At 46.3% G+C, this 23,554-nt stretch overlaps 1 protein-coding gene across 1 annotated transcript in view; it reads right to left on the reverse strand.

Annotated features, from left to right (window-relative positions):
• RAC1 (Rac family small GTPase 1) overlaps positions 1 to 22,111 on the reverse strand; it is a 23,818-nt gene extending 1,707 nt beyond the window's left edge. Inside the window, exons 1-5 of the mRNA XM_040634767.1 lie at positions 21,966 to 22,111; positions 12,241 to 12,312; positions 8,995 to 9,112; positions 1,104 to 1,166; positions 229 to 388 (exon numbers count right to left, since the gene is read on the reverse strand). Coding sequence (XP_040490701.1) covers positions 229 to 388; positions 1,104 to 1,166; positions 8,995 to 9,112; positions 12,241 to 12,312; positions 21,966 to 22,000 — 448 coding nt within the window. The 5' untranslated portion in view covers positions 22,001 to 22,111. The remainder of the gene's footprint in view (positions 1 to 228; positions 389 to 1,103; positions 1,167 to 8,994; positions 9,113 to 12,240; positions 12,313 to 21,965) is intronic.
• Between the last annotated feature and the right edge of the window lie 1,443 nt (positions 22,112 to 23,554).

Genomic DNA, 23,554 nt, shown 5'->3' on the forward strand with positions numbered 1-23,554 from the left:
AGGGAAGCGGCTCCCCAGGCCCTGCCGGCCCGCCCGGCGCAGCAGAGCAACCCCTGACCTGCACCCCTCCTGAAGGCTCACACCGAGGGCCTTGCCTGGTGGGCTCCCAGAAGTCAACAGGAGGCTGAGTCGGAAACACTCGCTCTCCACCTGCCCAGACCGGACTCCCGTCTCTGCCGCAGAAACAAAAGCACGTGCAAAGCAGATGTGAAAATGCAGATTTCCTACCGATCTCCTTAGCCATGGCCAGACCCTGCGGGTAGGTGATGGGAGTCAGCTTCTTTTCCTTCAGCTTCTCGATCGTGTCTTTATCATCCCTGAGATCAAGTTTAGTCCCCACCAAGATGATGGGGGTGTTGGGACAGTGGTGTCGCACTTCGGGGTACCACTAGATGCAAGAGAGAAAAAAAGTCACAACACGCTCCCTCCCTGATGACCATCCTTTGCCTAAATTACGTTTCCATGGGCGTCAAACTGTGTCAGCCACCCCACCCTCCAGCCCTGCTCATCCCCTTGCAATACCTTCCAGAACCACAGGCCTACCTGTGGGCATTCAATTACCAAGACTAAGGAGCCTACGGAAGAGGCTCTACGCACCAACAAGAGCGAGGGAAGACCGGACGGGAAGGTCTCCCTCCCAACACAACTACCTTTTGGTAAAATGAGTCAAGTTTTTAGACCATCTCTGAGAATCCTCCCCATTCAGCGAAGAGAGTCAACTATCTGAGGTCCCAGCTCTGCCACCATGACCCCCACTGAACACATCCCTATCACAACTGAAGGACATCCTGCCCGCGTCATGTGGCACTAGGAAGGACGTGAGATGCAGGAGTGCAAAGTCATGATCGCCATTTTTATTAGATGACCCCATCAGACGGACTCCAAAGTGCTCGTTATTTTAACAAGGGACACAGCATTTCTGAAGCAGACCCTGAAACTTCAGAACTCTACATAATAGCCATACACTTCAAAACCTGATCTGCTACCTAAACAGGATTACAAGATCAATTTAAATAATTAAAACTCCTATCACCAAATGGTTTTTCTGCCTCCTGAGAATGACATTACATAACACAATGTTTCCCTACAACACCCCCACTTACCTTTGCTCGAACGTTTTCAAATGATGCAGGACTCACAAGAGAAAAGCAAATTAAGAATACATCCTATAAAAAGGAAACAGGGAGGCGTTTAGAAATGGTCTTACAATGACAAATGCACTTTGTAAATGCTGTTGGGAATGAATCATGAGACAAAATGCATATTATTATGTACCAGCAGCTTGTGTCTAAAGCTCACTCCCTGGTTACCCCTTCAGTTCTGTCAGAAGGCTCCCAAAGCAGAGCCAGCACATGAAGCCAGTGACTTGTGAGAAGAGGGGAGAGGATTTACTGGAATGTTCTGGAATTTACTGGAGGCCAGGGAGGCCTCAAAATCAGACCCCGGGAGGCTTCTTTTCCATCATTCCCAACTCCCACTGGGAACTTAATGGTCCTATTTATATACAGGGACAAAATCAAGCGTCAAGATACCACTGCGGTATTTCTGTAAAATGGGGTCTCAGTTTATCAAAAGCAGAGTCTGTTTTTAAAACCATTTACCAACGGCGTGCTTTTCAGTACGCTCCCCACGCGCACGTTCAGACAGGTTTAGTTGACCACTGGGTCGCAGTTAAACAGCTGCTTGAAGAGCTGCCACCAGAGTCCCTGGCACAAAGTGGGGCTCAGCCGTTTCCTACGTGCGCACATGCCACCGTGAAGGACAGGCTAGCGTGTGAGGGGCATCTTCGTGGCTGTCAGCTTCTCGCGCCCAAGCAGGGGCTCCGGAGGACTTGCCGCGAGCGGCAGCTGCAGCCCAAGCAGAGTCAAAGGAAAAGTCGTTGCAGAGAAAATACCTGGAAGAATTTCTGACTGACTGTAAACCATGTGTCCCACTCTGTATTGTGTAAAACGTCGAATTTAAATATTTACCTATATTTAAAAATGCCTAAGAGTTTCTAAAATGCTAGGTTTATAAGACATTTTCCTGGAAAAAGGCAACTATGCTACTTTGTGAAATGTACCCAATTCCCAAGCTAACACTTTCAATCATCCAGCTGATATCTTGTACCTGGAAAGGGAGAGAAACATCCCACACAACAGCTTTTTATAAATGACATTTGAAAATGCTAGCGCATGCACAGGCCCGTCCAAGAATCACCACGGCATTTGGGCACCTGATTACGTCATTTCAAAGCAAGGTTGGGTTAGCTCACCAGCACCGCGCAGCCATGCCCCAGACAGGCCCGCCGCACCGGGACACCAAAGCGGGGGGAGGCCCGCAGCCACGGTTAGTCCCACTCCGGCTCAAGCACGCGCTCCGGGTTGGGCCTCCACGCCTCCATCTCCACCCCACCCGGGAGGCCCCTTCGTAAGAGTTCCTCCTCCTCTCCCTCGGGAGAAGGGGAGCAAGCAGTTCACAAACTCTTTAATTCAAGCTAGTAGGTAAACCGTCTCGCTCTACTGAAAGCACATTTCAAGCAAAACCCAACCTTGAGTGAATTAAATACAAAACACTCAAGGAACGTGAGGCTCAACAGGAAATCCTGGGAAAACTAAGTGAAACGAGAGAACAGATAAAGCTTGAAACTGAAGTCGATTGAAAGTTTTACATACGGCAATCGGCTTGTCTTTGCCCCTGGAGGTTATATCCTTACCATACGTTTCTGCAACCTAGTAATGCATGAGAACTTTGAGTGCAGTAAAAACTGAGGAAATAAAAGTCAACATAATCCGTTATTTCTTCATCAGAATGCTGTCTCACCCCTCCCAAAGGATCCGAAAGCAGATGATCATCTAACATCTATGACGCCAAACACAACGCACGCTCCATCAAACCCCGGCCGGCCAACGCGGGGGAGACACGAGGTCAGGCACCGCCGGGGAGGGGACGGAGGCACTCTCGTCTACCCGCGGCTGCACAGAGGGCTCTCGTCCAGCAGAAGCTACAACACGCCTGAGGAAGCACACAGGTCACGTCCCATCAGGAAATGTTCAAGTGCCCTTAACGAAGGTGTGTCCGTGGGCCGTCGCTGGCACCACCAGCAACAGGCACACCTGTCAAGACCTCCGGCCAAGTTCTGAGACGTAAGTCCAGCCGAAGCCGCCGCAAACGGGAAAAGCACCTGTCTGTAACACAGGCCTCTGAGAGGAAAGGCTCCCCAGGAGCACGGCCAGCTCTGAGAGCGCCGCAAGTCTCCTGGGCAGAAGCGCTGGTCCTCTCTTCCCCAGATTCTGGGAGTGCGGTTTGAATTTAGGGACCTGCATTACTGGAGTGAACAGCACTGATGCACTGAGACCTTTCATTCCCCCCCCCCAAGCTCTGGACAGGACTGCCCAGAAGGGACAGCGTTTCTAGTGTTTACCACAGTGCTTTCAATTCATTCCTTTGTTCCAACAAAAATCGAAAGACTTGCTCTTCAAGCAACACAGAAACTTACAATTCTTCTGAGACAAACGAACAAGAGAATTATTTTAATTTCATCTCACTCAAGCTTCTCTGATCTATAATTCTGAGAATATTAAAGTTGCTGTAACTATCCTGGGTTTTATCTACGAGCTACTTTTGAAGATCTGTGCCCCAGAAGCCTTAACATGATGCCACATCTTTGCGAGACAGACTCACGGGTGTCGGCCACAAAACTGCAAATTCCAGTTCAAAACATCCTCCCACCACATCTGTTCTACCCCTTTCAATTTTTAAGAACATCTTTTTTGATTAAGAAACACACTTTCTGCCCTACATTAACATTATGCCATCCGCCTGTTCCTTTCTCTTCCTTCCCCCAGACAAAATACGGCTTTAAAAAATACTTTCAGGAGCGCCTGGGTGGCTCAGTCAGTTAAGCATCCGACTTTAGATTTTGGCTCAGGTCGTGCTATCAGGGTCGTGGGATTAAGCCCCACGCTGGGCTCTGGAATGCCTGCTTAGGATTCTCTTTNNNNCCACCCCTCTCCATCCAAAAAAAAAAAAAAGTCTAAAAAATAAAAATAAATTCAAATAAAAGACCTCATGCTGATACTTCTCTCTTCCAACAGCAATCCGTTCCAACCTCTGCCTCCTAACCCGACAACCCGCGGAGTCCGCGTTGCTCAGCACTCACGCAGCATCGTCGGGTTTACGCCCGTCCTGGTAACCCCCGCGCTCAGCAGCAGAGCCACCCAGGGCCTGGCCCGGCCCGCTCAGCCTTCCTCCCGGGGTCACCGTGTGTCCCACAGCCTCTCTATTCCACCTGAGCGGTCCCGGGTCACAGGCTCACGTTTCCTCTGGCTGGGACACGGCCCTCCCCATGCTGGCAGGACACTGCTAACGAAGCAGGCTCCCATCGTGCTTCAGGGACTCTTACTACCCGTGTATCACAAAGCAGCTGTCCCTCACCAGTCACCCACTGTCTCCCGTGAGCGTGTGGAGCGCACCGAGACACCAGTCGGCCCCTAGCAGAACGGCAGCGGCCGGACTTTGGGACAGCTGGGCTCTCCCAGCTCTGAACACACCATCCAGCGTGGCTCTCTCCTCTCCTCTCCCACAGACCTTCCACCTGGCTTTTACTTCCAGGCTTCGCCCGTTCTTCACTACAGGCATTCTACGAACCGGGAAAAGCAGCAGGATTAAGACAAACAGGACAAAGACACCGTGCCTGTGGCATCCACGGGGAGGCTAAGAAAACAAGCTCCAGCGAGAAAGAAGAGCAGCCCGACCCACACAGCTCGGCTCCGGCAAGCTCCTGTTGAACAGGACCATCTCCCAGAACGCCGAGGCCAGACAAGGTCACCACGTGACCAGCTGGACCGAGCCCAAAAGTAAAGCAATAAATAAATAAAGTAAAGCACTTCACAATCCTGTCTGCCCACAGATACAAGGTCACCGTGCAAACTGTACCAACCCCGACGAGACCGTGTGTCTGTCTGCACCAGTCACAGCTCTGGCCGTGCTTCATCCCCACCTTCTGGAGATGGATTAGAGCACCCCTAAGACTACCCTGCCTCCCACCTGCACGCCATCCAGAGCAAGCCCTGCCTCGAGCCCTCACCCCAATTGCGCACCTTAGAGCCCTCAAGGGGTGTGTCTGGCTCGGGGCAGAGGGACAAACCCAATCTGGTTTAGCCACAGGTGTGCTCCTAGCGACCTTTGGCCAAAGGACACAGATCCTGTAACAGCCGAAGTAGAAAGCCATCTGAAACTCAAAACAGCCAAGCTAAACGCTATTGCTTTTCCTTGAACGAGTGTCAGCAGCCTAGCCCCTCTCGAGCTGAGCTCCCACAGAAGACCGCCCGCGGCCCCCGACACGAGAGGCCCAGCGTGTCAGCAGCCGCGTCGGGCAACGTGAGCTTCTGAAAACCCACACAGAGCTCAGGCCTTGTGAGTCTGGCCAGTCACGCAGGCTCCCCCTCAGCCACTAAATCCCAGAGCAAGGCGGCAAACGTGGGCCGGACACAGGCACAACGCTGGGCCTGAGCACCGCACGGACCACGCCGAACTCAGGGTATTTTTAGAAACAGAGTATACAGGTAGTTATTCAAGGATGGAAGAGCCTGAAGGATTACTTGAGAAAAAACAAAAATGTGAAGAGAGTTTCTACTAAAAAGGACCACCTGCTCACCATCTGTTGGAGAACGAAGTAGAAACAAATGCCTTACACAGATTTAACTTCGCTCCCTGGAGCCACCCCACAAACCAGGACAGCAGCGTTAAATGGCCGCAGGAAACAGGATGTCTGGTTCTGGGGCACAAAGCCCTAAGCAGGGCTGAGATCTGGGTAAGAAATCGCCCTGGGCCCTTCAGGAGAGGGGCTGCGCCCAGTCTGCACGAGCCACAGAAACAGGCCTGCAGACCAAAGAGTGAACAACCAGAGACCTGGTTCCAGTTCGTGCAAAGTTTAGAGGCGTCCCTCTGCCAAGGTGCCGGCCCGGAACCACCAGGCCTGCTCCTGTGGGTAGGACAGCATTCGAGGCCTGCCCCCCGGGAGCCAAGGTAACTTCCTCATCCCCCGATGAGTCCAGCAGGCACGTCTGTAACTGCCAGATGGCTGCTCTCCCCTCTTGGCTCTGAGCACCACGACACGCCCTGTGCTGGTGCGGGGTGTGTTACACACTACGTGTGGGAGCCCCCGAGCAAGAATCATGCTGTACCCCCTTTTAGACGTCCAAGTGTGTGCCAGGAAAATAGCACCTTACACAGATGGGACGGAAGCAGTTCACGTCCTGTCACAGAAGGACAACACCCCACCCACTGGGCTGTCAGGCCTCATACCCTGCGGCCTGCTTCAGTCTGTTACTTTGTCCACGCGTTCTCTAGCCTACACAGTGGGAATCTTGCCAAGTCACCTTTGACGTACTGTGAGTGACTCCCTCAGAGAAAAAGGCCACACCCTGCCTGGACCCCTTGAGTCACAGGAGGCGGTTCTCATTTCTCAGAAGTGACACCCCGCCCTTCCAGATGTATCCGGTGGGACTGACCTACCAGTCAACAGGTTAGCAAATCCACTTTAAATCAGGAATTACCAAGCACCCATTGGGGTTATAATAGTTTCCTAAGCATATCGAAGACCTCAAACCATTTGGTGATTATGAGCTAATTTATAAACTTAATCACAGTTAATTTTTAGCTGGAAACGAAGACATCACTCATTCAGACCTCCCATTTTATGGTTTTGGTCTTTGTTTAGCAGTTACTATAATTCAGCTAAAAGACAATCAACGAAAATCCACAGCTCAAAGAGACTGTATTCAGCAATTCCACCAGCAGGAAATAAATCTAGAAGACAATGACTATACATAGAAAAACTGTATCCGAAAGCGTAAAAACTAAAAAAAAAGGGGGGGGGGTCGGCACCTGGGTGGCTTAGTCCATTGAGTATCCTGAGCATCTGACTCTTTATTTTGGCTCAGGTTGTGATCTCCGGGGGTCGTGAGACTGAGCCCCTCAAAGGGCTCTGCACTCAAGTGAGGAGTCTGCTTGAAGACTATCTCCCTCTGTCCCTTTCCCCCATTTGTGCACACGCAAAGTAAGTTTAGGGGCGCCTGGGTGGCTTGGTCGGTTAAGCATCTGACTTTTGGTTTCAGCTCAGGTCATGATCTCAGGGTCATGAGATCGAGCCCCACATCCGGCTCCATGCTGAGCGCAGCCTGCTTGGGATTCTTTCTCTCCCTCTGCCCCCCCCCCACCTTCTCTCTTTCTCTCAAATGAATAAATCTAAAAAATAAAAAAATAAGTCTAAAACTATCATTACTAAATAGGAAGTTTAAAAACAAAAAACAAGGGGCGCCTGGGTAGCGCAGTCGTTTAAGCATCTGCCTTCGGCTCAGGGCGTGATCCCGTCGTTCTGGGATCGAGCCCCACATCGGGCTTCTCCGCTAGGAGCCTGCTTCTTCCTCTCCCACTCCCCCTGCTTGTGTTCCCTCTCTGCTGGCTGTCCCTGTCACATAAATAAATAAAATCTTTAAAAAAAAAAAAAAAAAGATTTGGGTAGACTGGAAATGACTGGCTATTTTCACCCACACAACGCACCCCCACCCCGTGCCGCCCCCCCCCAAGACCGTGAAGTTCAAATCTATCCAAATCTATCCTGCCTTCTCCAGGATGTCTCCTTGACCCTCATTCTCTAGTCACCCCGGCTTTGTTGAGAGCGTGTACAGCAACTTCCACTCATCGGGGCCCAGCCAGCTCTGACTTGAAGAGCTCGCCAGATCTGTGAATCTTCACAGCAGCTACACCGGAGTGTCTGTGATGTGCCTGGACTGTTCTGTGTGCTTTCTACAGATTGCTCATCTAATCCTATAGGGAAACAGGTCATGACTGGAGCCGTGAAGAAACCTGCCGGGGTCACAGAGATAGGAAGCGAGAGCATGGGATTTCAACCCAAGGCATTTGCTCAACTGCCTCTGTGTATTCCTTTGGCCAGTGAGTCACCCGAGTCTCCAGTTTTTTCAAATACTTCTAAAATAATGAACAAACATAACAAGAAAACCAAATGGTACAAATAAGACAATTGCTTATTTCAAGAAAAGGGCTTCCAAGCATATTTTCAACAGGACTTCTCTGATTCGCTTTGGTATATGTATCATTTAATTGTCTACGATGGAAACAAAGCCAATCTAGAGTTTTTCTGGCTGGACGCAGTGGAAATATTTTTACAAAACTGAAATCCGAATCTACGTTAAGATTTAGGTACTAAAGCCGTAGAAAAATGAGCATGTGTTTTACAGAAAAATAATAAACCCAAAAGACAAGTCATCAACTTGATTTTTAAAAACCTTAATCTTAACTGTTAATTTGATTCCATGGTACCGAACTGTCACAAAGCAGACTGACCTTGAAACTAATTATTGTTGAAACTGGTTAGCAAGAATAAAACAGTACCAATTTCATATGGCTGTCCTGACACTGAAATGAAAGCATGCACCACGCACAGCACCACGGTCAGTAACTGGTGATGCTAAAAAAATGGAAACAAACAAACCTTGGTCCACATCTAGGAGGACATTCACTACTGAACTTATTAACCTCGCTACTCTTTAATATGCCCAAAAGATGGCAATACAGCTGGCCCCTGAACAAGGCGGGAGGGCAGGGGCACTGCCACCCCCCAATGCAGTCAAAACTCCGTGTATTACTCTGACTCCCCGAAAACTTTAACAAATAGCCTGCTGTTGACTGGAAGCCTTACCAATAACGAGACCAATCCATTAATATATGTTCTGCACGTTATGTGTAAACACAGTGCATTCTTACACTGAAGTAGCCAGAGAAAATGTTACTAACAAAATCTTGAGGAGGAAATATACTCACAGTACTGTAATGTATTTATGGGGAAAAGTCCTAGTCTAAGTGGGCCTCTGCAGTTACACCTGCGTGTTCAGGTGCCGACCGTGCGGGCAAACCCACACGTGACACGCAGTTACACAGTCCAAGTGATATATTCCGAAGGACACATTAAAAATCAGTCATGATCCTTACTGTTTGCGGGTAGGATAAGGGACGTAATCGGTCATAATCTTCTTGTCCAGCTGTATCCCATAAGCCCAGATTCACGGGTTTTCCATCTACCATAACATTGGCGGAGTAGTTGTCAAAGCTGTAGAGTGGAGAAAACACGGTCAGTCTGCAGCCCCGGAATAGGAGGCACAGATTGGGGGCCTGAGTTACTGTTGCGGCGAGGGTCCCGGAGGTGTGCCGAGGCCAGGAATGGCCTGGAGGCTGCCAGGCCAGCAGACGCACCAGCACGCAGGCAGGAGTCGGCTGAGGAGGTAAAAAGTGGAAGGAAAACAGGCTGCAGCGTAAGGAGAAAAACATGCACCTGGAGAAAACAAAGGACAAGCTATTCCATTTAACTGAAATAAATTACTGTCAGCAATAGAAAACCTTTGCTTTTAATAAGAGAACATTAAGATTTTTCTCCCCATGGGGCGCCTGGGTGACTCAGTTGGTTAAGTGTCTGCCTTTGGCTCAGATCAAGATCCCACGGTCCTGGGATGAAGTCCCACGTCAGGCTCCCTGCTCAGCGCGAAGCCTGCTTCTCCCTCTGCCTCTGCCTGCTGCTCCCCCTGCTCATGCTCTGTGTCCAATAAAAATAAATATTTTCTTTAAAAAAGAAAAGGATTTTTCTCCCCAGGAAGAAATAAAGGATAAAATTAGTCCCTCTTTCAAACCCCACTTGACTTTCTCGTGTACGTATCAAACTCATCGTCAACAAGGTGGCACACCACGGAGCCACAATGCAGTGCTTCCAGAACACCCGCACTGAGTGTAGGGTGATAATTAGTCAAGCCCTGGTCACCCAGGCCTGCAACCAAAGTGCAATGGTAACATACAGCAAACTTCATTGGAAAAGCTATAGTGTAACGTTTCCAGACCGAGTGTACCTCATTACACACGTACTTAAATTAACGTGAAGTTGGTACACAAAACGCAGTTACTGATAAAGAGAGCCCAAAAAAGCCCGGCTGACAGGAGGGGAATAAGGTGGACATTAAAAGGGGGGGGGGGGCGCTGGGCGGCTCAGTTAGTTAAGTGTCTGGCTTCAGCTCAGGTCATGATCCCAGGGTCCTGGGATTGAGTTGGGCTTCCCTGCTCAGTGGGGAGTCTGCCTCTCTCTCTGCCCCTCCTCCCCCACTCATGCGCTTGTTCCTGCACTCTCTCTCAAATAAATAAAATCTTTAAAAAAAAAAAAAAATCACCGAAGTACCACCAAGTACTTCATTAAAAAGAAAATCTGGCATTGCAATTAAAACCTGGGCAAGTTCCAAACAGGACACCATACATCTGCCTGTAAGATAAAATTCAGAATTCATTTCACATACTATCAACACTAAAACTTAGGGTCTTGCTACACTGCAACAGCAGAATGAAGGTCTGAGTAAGCCTCCAATGTGGCTTACAGAACGGAATGACAACTATATTTTGTAAAGAAAAAGCCTCATGTCTTGCAATTCTCCTTCTGTAAGAAAAGAAAAATTATTCAATAAACAGTATCGTGACTTTTTTCCATCTCGGAAAAAAAGAATCAGATGCCTGCCTCCTACTATACCAAAAAAATATTCTAAATGAATTCAAATTTTAGGCACAAAGTGAAAACTTTGGCCACAAAAATCTAGAAAACCTACTAGAGGATATTTTTGCATCACTAAAGTAGGGATGGTCTTCCTAAGACAGACATAAAACCCCATGAAGGCGCAGTCGCATATTTACATAAAAATACCAAACTTCTTTATGGCAAAAGACCCCATATGACAAAGTTCAAAGACAAATGAGACTCGGGATTAATATTTCTAATGCATAAAAGTTCCATCAGTAAGAAAAAAATTTCAGTAGAAAAACAAGCAAAAGATTTCCGCCGGCCATTCACAGAAGAATGCAAGCGCACAGAGACGGTTCACCGAACCTTCGCCTCACTGGTGATCAAAAATGCAAATGAGAAGGTAACTTTTTTCAAGGCCTGTTGCCCACTCCAACTTCAGGGGGCCACTTCAGTCACAGCTGGTTCAAGTGACAGGCTTTTTGGCAGCAACTGGGTAGTATCTATCAAAAATTTAAATATCGGGGCGCCTGGCTGGCTCAGTCGTTAAGCGTCTGCCTTCAGCTCAGGACGTGATCCCAGGGTCCTGGGATCGAGCACCGCATCGGGCTCCCTGCTCCACTGGGAAGCCTGCTTCTCCCTCTCCCACTCCCCCTGCTTGTGTTCCCTCCCTCACTGTGTCTGTCAAATAAATAAATAAAACCTTAAAAAAAAAAAATTTAAAAATCCATTCATTCCCTTTTGACTCAGCACACTTCCACTTCTAAAAATCAATCACATGTGCACAGAGACATGTGCAATGATGTTTAACACAGTAAATAATAAAAAAATTTAAAAAAATAAAGATCTAACCACCAGTGGTGTTATCAGGATCATAGTTCAAAGTCACTAACAACTGATAATGATTTAACTCTACTTATGTATAGATGAGGAAAGTCCCCACCATAAAACCAGAACATGGACAGTACGATCCCACTCCTACGAAACTCTGGAGACCTCCACAGTATACGTGTTGTGCTTGACAAGGTCAGCACAGGTGGGATCCTTGCTGTGTCCTCTCCACCAGGATGGCAGTCATCAAGACAGAGCGGACACCATGGCAACAGGGCGATGCGTTATGAGCCTCAGGGCTCCCTAGTAAACCCATCATCAGAAAAGCACTTCTCCATCTCCACCCAATTCTGCTGCCAAGAGGGAATAAGCAGCTCAGTAGCCAAATCGGTCCTCCCATAACCGCCCCCAACACACACCCTGGTTTCAACTCCACAGCCTGGTAACTCGACAGTGACCTGCAACCACCGGACTCCTTGCCAGGAAAGGCCAATTACAATGTAACAGCATATTTCATGTTCTACTTCCTTGAGGCTTCACACACAGAGCCCAGAGAGCCAAATTTATCTGAAACTCTTACATTGTCCAGTCTTCATACTTCAGTTAGTTAACTTTGTTTCCTGAATGTGTAAAAACCAATTAGGAAAGCTGTGTTTCATCACAATGTAGAAACTTTACATTAGATTAAGTATTTTTAAAAAGCCCAAATAAATACCTTATAATTAGACTTTGGTGAATGTTTGGACAGAAAATGAATCAGATCTGTTCATGTGCAAATTAAGAATATCTTTATAGCAAAACAATGGGGAAAAAAAACCCCACATCACAGACAAGTCCCAGTTTAACTCAATACTTACACAGTGGGGATGTATTCTCCAGGAAATGCATTGGTTGTATAACTGATCAGTAGGCAAGTTTTACCTACAGCTCTAAAGAGAGAGAAAAGAATGGTGTAAGTTACTTAGCCGACATGAATGTAATCCTTTCATTATTCTGTTAAATTTACAGAAAAATCAAGGAGTATACACCAAGTACTTAGCATTAAACAGTTTCTATAATCTTTTACTTGACACTGCACACTTTTATCCTGAAATTTATAGTAAACAAACTCGAATTTCTCAAAAAGGAGCTTTCACGTTCTATTTAGGTGTACGGCATTAGCATTCATGGTCAGAATCAGCTGTTCAATGAGCCCAGGTTGAACAGGAACAAGATTTTTAAATTCGAAGTCTCTTCTGTGAACATCTGTACCAGTCTTTCATCTAAGAATCTTCAATTCTACCCTCAAAGCATTTTGACGAACACTCATATGCACACGCAGCCTTCCTCTCAACTTCCACTTGGTTGCTACGTAATAGATTTTGCTGCCTCAGAGCGCTAGCTCGAACCCACCACCTTTCAAAGCCTTCCCCTCGGAGATGAGTAATGACCGTTCTCTTGATAGAGTGCTTAGTCACTGACCAGCACACACACCTGTGAACCACAAAGAGCCACACAGAACTCACTTTAATTCATCTGTATTCATTTGCCGCCTCCCCAAGCCCCATCCTCAAATATCACCATAAGCTTTTCGAGCAACTAACACAATGTATTTCAGACATAATTAACGGCTCAGGGATGCTGGCATAAACTTCCAAACAGTCGCAAAGAGAAAGTAAAAAAGAATCGTGTAGAAATCCTCCAGAGACAGAAGGGCCTCCTGCACAACTGGTAGTGGGGACAGTGTGCCATCAGGCGGAGGTCAGAGTGGTGGTTTAAAGTCTCCCAACTACTTGAAATTTTTTTTCTTGAGAATATCCCGTACAAATTAAGATCACTGCACCCTCAGCCAAAAAATAGTTTCCAAATTTTACACTCTCATGGTGACCTCAAGGGCTTCTGAGAGCCTCTGTCCCTGGCTTAAAGACTCACTAAACTCTCTTCCTAAAGGAGCCCATCACCCTGCTGTCTTCTGTTGGCCTACCAAGGTCATGTGTGTCACACAATGAAGCTCTGAGCTGTAAGATTTTGTTGTTCAATCTCAACTACTATGAATTAGGATTCACCATAAAGAAGTTAAGTGCTTTTCTATTGTCGTAGCACTCTTAGCTGAAGGCAAAAACCTCTCAGCTAGGACAGAATGCAGGCCCATCCAGTCTTGCCAATACTTGTTTTACTCATAATATTATTAAGGGCTTAAAAGTTGGAACTCCCCCACCCCCAAAGACCTCACGGAATCAAACATTACATCATCAGGAAGTAGCTTCCAACTCCTAAAGGCTTTCTAAACAAAAATGACTCACTGGCCACACAATCTGTTAAAAGCTTACAATGTCAAACCTGTGTGAGCAGGAGGCTGATATCTGTAGTCCTTACCCTGGATTCGAGACCCAGAGCCGGCTCTTCATCCCTTACTAGCTGGAACTGTTAGTAAGTTACAACTTCCTTAGGCCTTACAGTTTTCTCAACTGTAAGATGGATGCAAAACTACTAACTCCATCACAAAACTACCGAAAGCATTAATTCTACTTCAATCTATACCAGTAAAGTGTACGCTATGCAAGGAAGAAACAGTAGCTGAAGATACTGCACTGAGCAAGACCTCATGGAATCTGTGAGGTTATTAAAGTAAAACATGAAGAATACAGTCATTACATAAAACTATAGGTGTGATAAATGTTATTAAAGACGCTATAGAGGGGCACCTGGGTGGCTCAGTTGGTGAAGCAGCTGCCTCTGGCTCAGATCATGATCCTGGAGTCCCGGCGTTGAGCCCCGCGTTGGGCTCCTTGCTCAACTGACAGGTTGTTTCATTAAATGCGCCCTTTTCCTCTCTCACTCAAAGAAATAAATAAATAAATCTTAAAAAAAAAAAAAAAAAAGATGCTGTATGGCAAAGGGGTCTAACCTAGTCCCGGAGGCCGAGAGAGGAGGCTGCAGTGTGTACGGAAACTTAGAGGAGTGGGGCCGCGACAGGAGGAACATTCTAGGCAAAAGCAACAGCACTGGGGGGGAGGCCCAGTATACCTGAAGAACAAAGAAGTAAGGGGGAAGCAGCAAAGAAAAATATGAGGAAATTGTCATCTCTTCTTGTTAAGGGCATGGGACTTGATCCTACTTGGGAAGTCCCAGAAGATTTTTAGTTGCCAAGAAACCATTAAATTTGCATCTTTAGAAGCGGCCTCTGACTGCAGTGTGGAAAGAGGACAGAGGAAGGAAGCTGGGTCTGGAGGCAGGAAAGCAAGAGTGGTGTGAACCCACAAGGGGGCTTCAGGGTGAAGAGAAGTGGGCCGTTTCAAGAGCTTCCTAGGCACAAGGCAGAACAAGATGGTTCGGCACGGACTGGATATGGCCGCTGATGGAGGAGAGTGGAGTCTAAGGCCATCATCAGTGAACCTCTTTTCAAAATTACAAATGTGTAAAAATGTTAACACCTATTGCCTCTTAATGTCAAAAATAAGCAGCTATGGGGCGCCTGGGTGGCACAGCGGTTAAGCGTCTGCCTTCGGCTCAGGGCGTGATCCCGGCGTTATGAGATCGAGCCCCACATCAGGCTCCTCCGCTATGAGCCTGCTTCTTCCTCTCCCACTCCCCCTGCTTGTGTTCCCTCTCTCGCTGGCTGTCTCTATCTCTGTCTAATAAATAAATAAAATCTTAAAAAAAAAAAAATAAGCAGCTATGAAGGTTTTAATGGTTATGTTAAAATGTCGTAGTAGCACTTCCTTTAAGAGCCTGTCCTAAATCTCTTCCATATGTATGAAGAACAAAGCTATTACTATAAATACGCCCGGCTCTGTTTTAAATGCTCTAATTTTTTTTTTCCTGAAACTTCACCTTTAGCTGAGGCATCATCTTTTGAAAGGTTTAACTGTAAAGGAATTCAAGGTACTGGCATAACCTGATACTGACTGAAACTTTTACCAATCATTACAGTATTTGCTATAAATCTAAGTTCTATAAGAAATTATTAAATTATAAAATTCTGACATTTTATTTTTTTTAAGTAGGCTCCACACCCAGTATGAAGCCCAACGTGGGGCTTGAACTCACGACCCTGAGATCAAGACCTGAACTGAGATCAAGAGTCGGATGCTTCACCAACTGAGCCACCCAGACACCAAAATTCTGTCTTTTTAGTTAAGTACATGTCCAACCTTTGATTTAAATATTTACTTAGTTTTTAAAAACAGATAAAAAGAAAAAGGAAACGGTTATTTACCTCCCATTAGTGTTACTTATTCACTCCTTTTAAATGCACTCCACAAACAAACTCTAGAGGCCAAAGTCAACACAGGCGCAGGCAGTCAGAGCTCCCCACACAGAGAATGGAAGCCACATTTGGTCACAGCCTTGACTGATGCTGCCTCAGAGTCGATGGAAGTTAGTATCTGCTTTGGAGTTTCCAATTTTATATTTACTTAACTGCTCAGTTTAACCTCTTTTTAATCTTCGAAAGCTGCCACAACGTTAAAAAATGAACACGAGTCTACAGAAAGTTCACATGAGCACATTTTTTTAGCCTATCTGTGCCTCTCCTGCTCTATCTTGTAGAAATAACCAAGATTGAAGCCAATAATTTATGTTCCTATTATGTTCTTTGTTTTTCCATTAGGAGACCTTTAAGGAAAATTTTAAGATTTGGGGGGTAAGATCTCAGTATTACTAAAATCTATAAACCAAAACTTAAAAAGCACATACAATTAGGGGCGCCTGGGTGGCACAGCGGTTAAGCGTCTGCCTTCGGCTCAGGGCGTGATCCCGGCGTTATGGGATCGAGCCCCACATCAGGCTCCTCCGCTATGAGCCTGCTTCTTCCTCTCCCACTCCCCCTGACTGTGTTCCCTCTCTCTCTCTGGCTGTCTCTATCTCTGTCGAATAAATAAATAAAATCTTTAAAAAAAAAAAAAAAAAAAAGCACATACAATCAATAAATCTGGAAACACTGGCAATTTCCCCAAGTTAGAAAAGTAAGGGAGGGGCGCCTGGGTGGCTCAGTCGTTAAGCGTCTGCCTTCGGCTCAGGGCATGATCCCAGAGTCCTGGGATCGAGCCCCACATCAGGCTCCCTGCTCTGTTGGGAGCCTGCTTCTTCCTCTCCCACTCCCCCTGTTTGTGTTCCCTCTCTCGCTGGCTCTCTCTCTCTCTCTGTCAAATAAATAAATAAAATCTTTAAAAAAGAAAAGTAAGGGAGGGGCACCTGGCTGATTTGACTCTTGATCTCAGGAGTGTCAGTTTGAGCCTAAGCTGGATATAGAGATTACTTAAAAATAAATTTTTACCCCACCCCAAAAAGGGAAGGGATACAGTACAGGAAGTTCAAAAATAAGAACTTTCTGCATTGCCTTAAAGAAAGATACACTGGGGGGTGCTTTGGTGACTCAATCAGTTAAGCATCCAACTCTTGGTTTCAGCTCAGGTCATGATCTCAGGGTCATGAGATAGAGCCCCATGTCAGGCTGCGCACTAAGAGCCAGAGTCTGCCTGAGACCTTTTCCCTCTCACTCTCTAAAATAAAGTCTTTTTAAAAAATAAATTTTAAAAAATACACTGATCTTAATAGTACTGAAAGACTAGATTTCTCCAATGAGAAAATAAGGAGCCTGTATTGCTGTCTAAAAATACCTAGATCTTGGGGCGCCTGGGTGGCTCAGTCGTTAAGCATCTGCCTTTGCCTCAGGTCGTGATCTCAGCGTCCTGGGATTGAGCCCCGCATCGAGCTCCCTGCTCAGTAGGAAGCCTGCTTCTCCCTCTCCCACTCCCCCTGCTTGTGTTCCCTCTATCGCTATGTCTCTGTCAAATAAACAAAATCTTAAAAAATAAAAATAAATAAAAAATAAAAATACCTAGCTCTTGGGGCACGTGGTGGCTCAGATGGTTTAGTGTCCAACTCTTGATTTCAGCTCAGGTCATGATCTCAGGCTCTGGGCTCAACGGGTGGTCTGGTGGAGATTCCGCCTTCCCCTCCCCCTACTCCTGCCCTTGCTCTCACTTTCTGCCTCTCACCCTAAAATAAAGAAATCTTTTTTAAAAACTACCTATACCTTAAAAAGCTCTTAACAGAATGTAGTGAAATGTGAATTATATGTATTAAATATATATTCATATTTTTTCTATAAATGAAAGACCCTGAATGAGAATCCTCAATTTACCCTGTGAAATGGGGTTTGGGAACTCTCCAACAGTAGGCCTTCAGTAAATGCATAATCATGCAGAGAATAAATTCAGAAAACGCATGGGCTAATAGAGTAGTTTAGTGCTACAAAACCACAAACCCTAATCTGAAATTCTGATATTCTGTCACTAACAGGAGACACCACAACCAACTTATGGAAAACTATTATCACCATTGCAGGCTTCAGAAAAATTTAAAAATCTATGTGGTTTCAAAACCCCCAACGCTGAAAATGTTACCTCTAAGGGTTCAACTCTGAAGGAGCCTTTAGTCTATAGACCCCTGCCTTCTAGGACCACCAAGCCTAATCCTGGAGCACCTGGTGTTTGGATCCGCAGAAGATACAGAGTTCCAAAACAAGAATTTCTACCTAACAACATATCACCCCCGTTCTCCTTCAAATCAAATCCTCTTAAAATATGCCCGGATAGAGGCAACTGGGTGGCTCAGTTGGTTAAGCGTCTGCCTTCAGCTCAGGTCATGATCATGGGGTCCTGGGATCAAGTCCCACCATCGGGCTCCCTGCTCCGCGGGGAGCCTGCTTGTCCCACTCCCTTTGCCTGCCACGCCCCGTGTGCGCTCCCTCTCTGTCAAATGAATAAAATCTTAAAAAAAAAAAAAAAGAAAAGAAAAAAAAGAAGCCCTGATAATGGGAAAATGTGGGAAAAGGAAATACAGCAAAATACTGATTACAAAATCTAAGTGCTAGGTGTTCACTGCACAATTCTTTCAACTTTTCTGTATGTGTGAAACTTCTCATATTAAGACGTGGGAGGAGGGGCGCCTGGGTGGCTCAGTTGTTAAGTTAAGCGGCTGCCTTCAGCTCAGGTCATGATCCCAGGCCCTCATCAGGCTCCCTGCTCAGCGGGAAGCCTGCTTCTCCTCTCACTCCCCCTGCTTGTATTCCCTCTCTCACTGCCTCTCTCTCTGTCAAATAAATAAAATCTTAAAAAAAAAAAAAAAAAAAAGATGTGGGAGGAAAAAATATTCCTCTGATGACATGTGGTAACTACCTTGGTAGCAGGATTCCTGATGAAACATCTCCTTTTTAGTAAGACTAAAATCACGAGAACTACCTGGTGGGTGATGCTGAGGTGAAAAAGTAGTAAGTATTATTAATACATTCAATGATTAATGCAAAAGATTACAGAAAGTGGCTTTAAGATTTCTCAAAATTACTGATACTCCTCTAGTGAACCCAACCTCAAACTTTTCCTGGGATTACATTTTAAAGGTAAAAAAAAAAAAAAAAAAAATTAAGTATAATTTTAACCACCAAGATCAGAGTCAAATAACAGTTAAACCCAAATTTAGAAGCCAGTGCAGAACTCAAACACCTTTACAACAGGTCAAAAATATGGAACCCACTGCCTAGAGACAAAAATACACAAAGACAATTCATGAAGCACTTAAATTCATGGATCATACCTTCACTGATTATTCAATGGAAACGAGTGGGGAGTAAGTGGTGTACATTCCTAAAAAGATGACATCATCATGGAAGGTATTTTTCACACTCAACTAAAAAAATTCCTGAACAGCAATGTCTAAATTAGACACTGGGGTGAAAAGACCACTAGCCCAATCTGGAGTGAACGTAGGGGGGCTTCAAGTCACTCACTCCCAGCCTTCTGGTCAACCAAAGTCAAAACAACACTATTAAAAATGGTTTAGAAATATCTGAATGTGAGATGCCATCTTACCTAAGTAAACCTGGGAGAAAATCTTGGGGGCAGAGATCCCCCAAATAAACACCCTGTGTTCAGGAAGGACTAACAGAATTAGGACCAACAGAAGGATTTGCAGAATTAAAAAGTATCAAAATTTCATTTCGTATTTTATGCTCAATGCCAACTCAATTGCTATACAGGAAAAAAATCCATAAGAAGAATATAGGCTAATTGATCCTACTTATAATATGGTTTTAACATACCTTTTAATCGTACTTTCCAACAATATATTTTAGATAAGGAAGCTTGCAATTTGTCCAACTTCAATTTGCCTTTATTGCTTAAACTGCCCTTAATTGCCTCAAATTCCACTGAGTTCTTTGCCCCACAAAATTTAGAACATTTACAGCTTTAACAATTTTTGAGTAAAAGAACATTCCAGGGGCGCCTGGGTGGCACAGCGGTTAAGCGTCTGCCTTCGGCTCAGGGCGTGATCCCGGCGTTATGGGATCGAGCCCCACATCAGGCTCCTCCGCCGGGAGCCTGCTTCTTCCTCTCCCACTCCCCCTGCTTGTGTTCCCTCTCTCACTGGCTGTCTCTATCTCTGTCGTATAAATAAATAAAATCTTAAAAAAAAAAAAGAATATTCCAGCTGTATCATCAGGCATGCTTTGTTTGGGTAAAAGCAGAAAAATATTTTTGGTATGGAATATGTATCTAAATTTTTACCTGAAGTAATGTTTGCTATACAGAGACCCTTATTTAAATAGAGGGGGCACCTGGGTAGCTCAGTCAAGCATCTGACTCTTGGATTTGAGCTCAGGTCTTGATCTCAGCGTCATGAGTTTGAGCCCCACGCTGGGTGTAGAGATTACTTATATAAATGAATAAATCTTTAAAAAATAAATAGAGCTTAAATTGTTTATTCCATTTCTAATAGGGCTTAGCCCCTGTCTACACCAATGTCAAATACAGTACAAAAAAAGCTGAAAACTTAAAGCCAAGAATTGTTTTATGCCTTGCACTCCCATCACAGAGCCCAGCAGTGCCCCAGAGTAAAATAAACAGCAACAATATGAGTCTGTGTGGGCACTTAGCTGGGGCCAAGCACCTGTGAGGCAGTTAGTACCCAGCATCTTGTTTAATACTCACAACTTCAACCTGAGGCCCCTGTCCTGGGGGATGAGTGATATGCCCAGGGTTTCCCCCTAAGCAGTGGGGTAGGGATTTGAAGGAGGGATCCAGATCCCACAGTAGGTATTCAACAAGTACGCGACTAGATAAACAAGCTAATACATATAGTAAAGGTCCATAATCTGTAAGCATTAAACAGATCTGCTGTGCTTATGTTTCAGTTTCAGAAATTTTCAATTAAGAATATTACATACAGTTAGATATTGAATTATTAAACCAATTTACTGATTTCCCTATTAAACTAACTAGCTGAATATTTTCTGTCCCAAATGAAAGTAAAGCTTTCTTTTGAAGGCTTTAAAAAAAAAAAAAAGGGACATACATATTCCTAAACAGGTGAAAGTTATAATTTTTGGCTATATACACAGAACCACGAAGCGTTAATGTTTCACACGTTTATTCTGACAAATCACAGATAGGCATCTTTTAAAAATCGGTTCAACTGTCCTTGCATCTGAATTAGCTGTAGAAACAATTTCAAATGTCTAATTTACGACCATCTAAATAAGCTAATTCACAACTTGGGAGGCATAAAAACCACATCAGTCCTAATGACAAGTTTGGGGAATATTAATCAAAAGGAAAAGCAATGCCAGAACTCTTCCTTGGACTTTACAAGACCTGAAAAATGTACCAACTGCGTCCTGAATTTGATGAAACTGATAGTAATTCTTGGAGCTTCCTTGTTAACACTCAACTACTCGGGCACTGCTGAGACACACAATTTTGCTCGGATTACACTGAGATTTTTGTTTCTATGGGAGAAAAAAAACGGCATAAGCCAAGTCTTGTCTTCCTCTAGGGCCTGTAACCACCACCAGACAGTAATGAAAAGAAATGCCTTGAGTCACAGGGTAGCTCCGCTCAGGGAGCCTGTTCTGCTACATCCCATACCTAATGCAAGAAGCGAAAGCCAATTTTTTTTTTTTTTAATGACCACACCACTTTCAGAGAACAGTCTTAATCACACCCAGCTCCTCGCAGCTAGAATCTCAAAAGTTTCTCCAAGGAAAAAGCAAAAATTATCACCCCCTACCCCCCGAAAAAATTTTTTTAAATCGGCGAAATACAGAGGAAGATACCCCGTGGTAAATCAGTTTAGGGTCACCAAACCAGCCCAGGCAAATATTCGTCAAGTCCTATCGACCTGGCTGCCGGGACACACGGAAGCTCTTAACCGGGCTCGAGAGGTTGATGTAAAAGCCCAGAAAGGGTCCTTTTTTACGAAAGGCAACTCCAAGCCCACCGATGTAGGGGCAGACGAGCCAGGGTGGCGGCGCGGCTGAGGGGTCCCGCCCGGCGCGCAGCGGGCCCGAGAGAAGGCGGGAGGGTGGAGTTCACTTTTCCCTTCGGGCGCCGGTCGGCGACTCCCTCCCCCACCAAAAATGTAAAAAAGAAAAAAAGAGAAAAAAAAAAAAAAGCCGGAACCAGGCCCGTGCCGTTCGGCCCCGGAGGGAGTGAGCTGCGGCCCCGCGCCCCACGTCCCGCGCCACTGAGAGGCCGGCTCCCGGCCCACGCGAGCCCGCCCGGCCCCGGCCCCCGCCCCGGCTCCCGGCCCGCGCACTCACCCGTCTCCCACGACCACACACTTGATGGCCTGCATCTGGGCCGCTCGCTGGGCCGCGGCGGCGGCCGGGCGCTGACGCGAGAAGCGGCGGACTCGGGGCGCGGCGGACGGGCGGGCGCGCGGCTGCGGGCGGCAGGGCGCGGGGTGCCGGGGCCGCTGTCCACGCCGCCTCGCCCTCCGCCGACGGGAAGCCGGAGCCCAGCAGCGGCCACCACCCAAAGCTGGGGGGAAAACTGCGGAGAAACAGGAAATGGCCGCTCCACTCACATCCGGTCTCCCCTCCCCCGCGCCGGCGCGCCGCTCCCAGGCTCCGGGGCGGGGCCGCTCCTGCCCGCGCGGCTCCCGGGCTTCCTGCCGCCTTCGGGGATGCTCGGGAACGCCCGGGAGTGCTCGGCTTGGGGGGGCGGGGCGCGGGGGCGGGCCGGCCGCCATCTTTGTGCCACCTGGCGAAAGGCCTATGACCAGCCTTCTGTGATAGGAAGATGAGGTTCTTCCAGAAAATTCGGAATCTGAAACTCTAAAGAAGGAAATACCACACGCTGTACCATTTTTCAAAGATAACTTCTGTTTATTAGTCCAAAAATGTGTCGAAATTTCTTCCCTTACGAATGCATTTTCTATTTCCAGTGCGTTGAGCATTTACTAGTCCTAGGCTTTGTACCAAGCTCTGGAGATGATATTCTGTTAACAGACCATTAAGGTGCCAATATTTTGGTATATTTCCTGTCAGGGTTTTTGTTTTTGTTTGTTTTTTAGGTAGGCTCCATGCCCACCCTGAGGCTTGAACTCACAACCCTGAGATCAGGAGTCACATGCTTTGTGCACTGAGCCAGACAGACACCCCTCTTGGTTATTTCTTTATGTAACAACATCTTTTGAACAAAACAGAGAAATACCAAATCCTTAGGACATCTTTAATGGCCCTTTACTATTCACTCCTATTATGCACATGGCCCTTAACCAAGATATGTGTTATTGGACAGTTGAGTTGTCCAATATTTGAGAAACAATGCTGGGCTGAGCGTGTTTGTGCCAGAATCTTCACAGCTTGATTTCTTTAGACTACATGCCCAAAAATGGAGTTACTGAGGTAGCAGGGGTGAGCACTTTTAAAGCTTTGATGCCTGTTGTTGCACTGCCCTCCTGCAAGGTAATAACCGGTTCACGCTCCCTTCAGCTCTGAGAGTAGACCCTCCAAGGGAGTTGATTCCTGATGACATTTTCATCTTGTAGGGGTTCTTTTCCCGGGATTTGCTCTGTTGCTCAGTACTGTAAAAGTGTTCTGAAACCAGACGTTCTCTACGTGGGTGTTCTGTTTTTAAATCATCTTCGTCTTGCAGTAATTTTAAAATAAACATGTTCCCAGGGCAAAGGACATCTCCTTTTTGCTCTGTTCATGAAGATCTCCCTTGAAGAGGAGTTGAAATGTCAAGGGTAGTAGAGCAACAGTGGCCAAAAATTTCCAGTGAATCGGGGCATCAGGGTGGTGCAGTTGGTTGAGCGTCTGCCTTCGGCTCAGGTCATGATCTCAGGGTTCTGGGATCGAGCCCCACATCGGGCTCCCTGCTCCGCAGAGAGTCTGCTTCTCCC

The sequence above is a fragment of the Ursus maritimus genome, unplaced genomic scaffold, assembly GCF_017311325.1.
Source record: "Ursus maritimus isolate PB19 unplaced genomic scaffold, ASM1731132v1 scaffold_2, whole genome shotgun sequence".
In the NCBI taxonomy this organism is placed as follows: Eukaryota; Metazoa; Chordata; class Mammalia; order Carnivora; family Ursidae; genus Ursus; species Ursus maritimus.